This window comes from Etheostoma cragini, chromosome 16 (genome assembly GCF_013103735.1).
Source record: "Etheostoma cragini isolate CJK2018 chromosome 16, CSU_Ecrag_1.0, whole genome shotgun sequence".
NCBI classification, from domain to species: domain Eukaryota; kingdom Metazoa; phylum Chordata; class Actinopteri; order Perciformes; family Percidae; genus Etheostoma; species Etheostoma cragini.
Genome location: NC_048422.1, coordinates 24685964 through 24691837, shown reverse-complemented (window position 1 = coordinate 24691837; position 5874 = coordinate 24685964). Strand labels below are relative to the sequence as shown.

Below are 5874 nucleotides of genomic sequence, written 5' to 3'. Positions count from 1 at the left end.
TGTTGCGCTGTGGGGTTGCGTGGCGGTGTTGCATGGCGGTGTTGCGTGGCGGTGTTGCGTGGCGGTGTTGCGTGGCGGTGTTGCATGGCGGCGTTGCGTGCTGTCTTACCCGTAGATGTCGAGGACCCCGATGAAGGAGTGCTGCTTAGACGAGGTGTGCAGGGCGTGGTTGATGTGCTCCACGATCCAGTCGAACATGCGGGCGTAGACGTGCTTGGCGAGCGCGTCGCGGGCGTTGGTCGCCTGCTGGCTCGACATCTTCTTCACGTACGTCTCCGACGCCGTCGCCAGCTTCCTGTGGCACAGCCAGTGCTCCATCTGCTGCAGCTCCACGCCCAGCAGACGGCAGAAGTGCTGCAGGTGGAGGTCGTCTCCCTGGAACACAGAATGTGTGTGTGAGTATGTGTGTGTCTGTGAATGCGAATTTGAATGTGAGTGTGTGTGTGTGTGTGTGAGTGAGAGTTAATGTGAGAATGTGTGAGTGTGAGTGTGTGTGAGTGTGTGTGAGTGTTTGTATGTCTGTGTCTGAGTGTGTGTGGGCGTGAGTGCGTGTATGTGTGTGTGAGTGCGTGTGTGTGTGTGTGTCGTACCGAGACATGACAGGACTCTCCATCTCGCTCCGAGCAGATTTCGATGTTTCCCAGATGGAGAATAGAGGCCATCACTTTAAAGATGCTGCTCTGACTCGCGTCCTTTATCCCTGGAGACACACAGACACACACACACACACACACACACACACACACACAGTATGAGGTCTGTAACTCCCTGTGGAAGGACCTTAGGGTGCTGTGTGCTCTCTCCCGGCTGACTGTAGCGGTGTAGATGCTAACCGCTAACGCTACGACCCTGGGGTTCCCCTCTAACTATCCAGCTTCCTCATACATTTCACTCTACATTCATTTTGATTTCAGGTTTATTTAACAGGGACAAGGCACACTAATAAAGCATTTAAAAAGAAAAATGTGCCAGAATTTTAAATTGGGAAAAATTAGAAGTTGGAAAAAAGGTTATAAATTGCAATATATCGCAAAATATTGCAATATGTTAAAAATAGCAATATTGTATTGCGGAATAAGTATCGTGATAATATCGTATCGGGAGGCATTTGGTGATTCCCCCCCCCCCATGAAATACTAGTATACAATATACATATAATTATAACAGGATAAGAAGAACAAGAACACAAGAACACATATGAATATGTACAGCAATGAAGGAGGAGATCCGAGCAGGGAACCCTACAACCAGACATGTTCTCCTGAGACAGGAGGACGTATGGACGTGTGTCTCACCGAGCAGCGTGAAGGCCTCTCTGGTCTTCTCGAAGTCTTCAGCGTCGTCCACCCCCTCGATGAAGATGTTCTGCCCCAGGGACGTGAAGGTGAAGTCTTCTGCGCTGGCTGGGACACCACAACACGTTATTACAAGGCTGCAGGGTCCAAGCATCAAGATGGATTTCGGTTTATTTATATTTAGCATTGCATTATGGGACCTTTATCTGTGCTTCAACAACTATCGTAGTGACCTATTCTACTATATAAATATCTACAGTATCTATCTATCTATCTATCTATCTATCTATCTATCTATCCATAACACTTTTAATATAACAACAACAAGCCGCTGGAATATTGAGGCAAAAGCGCCCCAAAAAGGTGTTGAAAGTTTTGAAAAAAGCATCAAACAATGTCAAAAAGTGAAAAAAACAAGTTTTACTGACTGAGCAGCTTTTATGAGAATTTTAAATAACAGAAACTGTTCTGTATGTTAATTACACAACATTTCTTTTCTTAATTAGTGGACAAAGTCGGGGTGATGAGGTGAGGGAAAGTTTAATAGAAACAGGTCAAAGGAAACCGACTCACTGAGACCGAGGTCTTTGAACTCGGGTCGACTGGCCGACGCACACAGCTGGTAGAAGATGTGATAGTTCCTCTCGTCTTCAGCCTGGGGGACACATGGGTTGGACACATGGGTCAACACATGAGACGGACACATGGGTCAACACATGTGACAACACATGGGACAACACATGGGACGGACACATGGGACGGACACATGGGACGGACACATGGGTCAACACATGGGACAACACATGGGTCAACACATGGGACAACACATGGGTCAACACATGGGACGGACACATGGGTCAACACATGGGTCAACACATGGGACGGACACATGGGTCAACACATGGGACGGACACACGGGACGGACACATGGGACGGACAAGTGGGAAAACACATGGGTCAACACGTGGGAGAACACGTGGATCAACACGTGGATGTGTTGTCCCATGTGTCCGTCCCATGTGTTGTCCCATGTGTTGACCCATGTGTCAGACCCATGTGTCCGTCCCATGGGTCAGACCCATGGGACGGACACATGGGTCTGACACATGGGTCAACACGTGGATCAACACTTGGATCAACACATGGGACAACACATGGGACGGACACATGGGGCGGACACATGGGGCGGACACATGGGTCAACACATGGGTCGGACACACGGGTCAACAAATGGGATGGACACATGGGACGGACACGTGGGTCGACACGTGGGTCAACACGTGGATCAACACGTGGGACAACACATGGGATAACACATGGGATGGACACATGGGACGGACACATGGGACGGACACATGGGTCGGACACACGGGTCAACACGTGGATCAACACATGGGATGGACACATGGGACGGACATGTGGGTCGACACGTGGGTCAACACATGGGATGGACACATGGGACGGACACGTGGGTCAACACGTGGATCAACACGTGGATCAACACGTGGATCAACACGTGGGACAACACGTGGGTTAGACCCATGGGACGGACCAATGGGAGAACACAGTGACACACAGTGACACAAACACACACACACACACACAGTGTAAGAAAGAGATGCTGTTAGCTGTCTCTATGGATCCACCGACCTGGAAGACGACGCGGGACTTCTCCAGCAGGTACGTCCTCATGTTGGCTCCGATGATGTTGTACTGCTGGCTGAAGCCGATCTGAATGTACTTCCCAAAGCGACTGCTGTTGTCGTTCCGCGTGGTTTTAGCGTTTCCAATCGCCTGAAAATGACACAATACCCAGCAAATATTAGGATATCATCTGCAAAGATACAGAGCTAACATTAGGATATCATCTGCAAAGATACACAGCCAACATTAGGATATCATCTGCAAAGATACAGAGCTAACATTAGGATATCATCTGCAAAGATACAGAGCTAACATTAGGATACCATCTGCAAAGATAGGCCGATATTAGGCATTTCCTGATATCTGTATTTATAATATCGTAATATATCGGATTTTTACATAGTAATTTGTATCGGAATCGGCCTTAAAAGTCCTTCATCGGTCGGGCTCTATCGTGTAATAATCAGTTTGATCTTGTACGGAACAGTTCCCCGAGGTTTTGAAGGCGATCTGCATCCAGACATCATCTGTCGAGAGAAAGTGGTGATGCAGCTCAGTATCCTTCCACCCAGCCCTAGTTTATCCCCAGCGGCGGGGAACTAAATCTGTCAAATTGAACTGTTTGATGTCAGCACTAGAATGAAAAAACAACTTGTTTTTTCTTTGATTTCCACAAACAAGAAGTCCCCCGGAGTCCTGCTGTTTCAGTCGGTGTTTCCAGAAGCAGACTACACCTGGATGATCAGACGTGACATGGATCTGGGATCAAACACAGCTTCCACGAGGACTCAACCTGATTTCATTTCAACATGATTCAGTCAGGATCCCTACTTTTAACTTCTCTGTCTGCTAACGCTTCGGCATTTCATTCTCACATTTTGTCAACTCAATAACTACTCACTAGTTAATGAGACTACTCACTAACACTCACTATGTGTTAGTGAGTAGTCTGCATCAACAGGAGACCATATCTAGGAGAGAGCCTGAGTCTGAGACAACGTCCTCTCACTGACCTCCATGATGGGACTGGAGGCGAGCACTTTCTCCTCCACGTTGGTGTCGTTAGCCGAGCCGCCCACCGTGGCAAAGAAACGCATCGCGTACTTTGCAGAAACCGTCTTTCCTGCGCCGGACTCTCCGCTCACAATGATCGACTGGTTCCTCTCGTCCCTAAAAACATCAGACGCAAAGATATTAGAAAGCATCCAGAAAAAAACAGGATTAGAATTGTAACTATCATTTCCCATTTTATTATCTCTCTATCTCTCCATCTCTCCATCCATCCATCTATCTCTCTATCTATCTATCTAATTAGTTTAAGAGTAATCGAAAGCTACATTTAGTGAGAGTTGTGTGCTAGACAGTGTTAACTCGACTGATTTGTCTTTTTAGACGACTGATGTAGCGTCGCCATTTGGACGTTTCCTCAACAAAGCCAGTTTAGGGAAGTCTAGAGAGGAACTAATCTGAAGGCCAGGACAGCCCGATCCGGTTGGGGAGAGATCTAGTCTTACCAGGCACCTCTTCATAACCTGTCTCTCTTAGTTATGAGGTTATACATCTAGACCACCAGGGCACTAGACCTACTCTATCTGTAAATTATAGAGAGGTCTAGACCTACTCTATCTGTAAATTATAGAGAGGTCTAGACCTGCTCTATCTGTAAATTATAGAGGTCCAGACCTGCTCTATCTGTAAATTATAGAGAGGTCGAGACCTGCTCTATCTGTACATTATAGAGAGGTCTAGACCTGCTCTATCTGTAAATTATAGAGAGGTCGAGACCTGCTCTATCTGTAAATTATAGAGAGGTCTAGACCTGCTCTATCTGTAAATTATAGAGAGGTCTAGACCTGCTCTATCTGTAAATTATAGAGAGGTCTAGACCTGCTCTATCTGTAAATTATAGAGTGGTCTAGACCTGCTCTATATGTAAATTATAGAGAGGTCTAGACCTGCTCTATCTGTAAAGTGTCTCAAGATAACTTCTGTTATGATTTGATAAATAATAACTTTGAATTGAATGTTGTGACCTGGCCATCTGCTTGTACGCCTCCTCAGCCACAGCGAAGATGTGCGGGTCCATGTCGCCCATGTTCTGCCCGCTGTACGCCCGGATCACCTCCTCGCCATAAATATGCAGCTGGTCATACGGGTTGATGGCCACCAGCACGATGCCTGCACACATCAACACATTTCTTTTTTTAATTATCTGTTTGTCACTTTTAAATATATTTTTTGTCACTATTTAACATATTTTTGTCCCTTTTTCAGTGTTTTTTTAAAATGTTTTTGTCCCTTCGCAACATATTTTTGTCCCTTTGTAACATATTGTTGTCCCTCTGTAACATATTGTTGTCCCTCTGTAACATATTGTTGTCTCTCTGTAACATATTGTTGTCTCTTTGTAACATATTGTTGTCCCTCTGTAATATACTGTTGTCTCTTTGTAACATACTGTTGTCTCTTTGTAACATATTGTTGTCTCTATGTAACATATTGTTGTCCCTTTGTAACATATTGTTGTCCCTTTGTAACATATTGTTGTCCCTCTGTAACATATTGTTGTCCCTTTGTAACATATTGTTGTCCCTCTGTAATATATTGTTGTCTCTTTGTAACATACTGTTGTCTCTTTGTAACATATTGTTGTCTCTATGTAACATATTGTTGTCTCTATGTAACATATTGTTGTCTCTTTGTAACATATTGTTGTCTCTATGTAACATATTGTTGTCTCTATGTAACATATTGTTGTCCCTTTGTAACATATTGTTGTCCCTTTGTAACATATTGCTGTCCCTCTGTAACATATTGTTCTCCCTTTGTAACATATTGTTGTCTCTCTGTAACACACTGTTGTCCCTTTGTAACATATTGTTGTCCCTTTGTAACATATTGTTGTCCCTTTGTAACATATTGTTGTCCCTTTGTA

General features: G+C 45.1%; 1 protein-coding gene across 1 annotated transcript in view; it reads right to left on the bottom strand.

Moving 5' to 3' along the window:
* LOC117959774 (unconventional myosin-Vb-like) overlaps positions 1 to 5127 on the bottom strand; it is a 26133-nt gene extending 21006 nt beyond the window's left edge. The window contains exons 1-7 of the mRNA XM_034897051.1: positions 4973 to 5127; positions 3953 to 4109; positions 2946 to 3089; positions 1869 to 1950; positions 1296 to 1403; positions 591 to 700; positions 110 to 375 (exon numbers count right to left, since the gene is read on the bottom strand). Coding sequence (XP_034752942.1) covers positions 110 to 375; positions 591 to 700; positions 1296 to 1403; positions 1869 to 1950; positions 2946 to 3089; positions 3953 to 4109; positions 4973 to 5127 — 1022 coding nt within the window. The remainder of the gene's footprint in view (positions 1 to 109; positions 376 to 590; positions 701 to 1295; positions 1404 to 1868; positions 1951 to 2945; positions 3090 to 3952; positions 4110 to 4972) is intronic.
* Between the last annotated feature and the right edge of the window lie 747 nt (positions 5128 to 5874).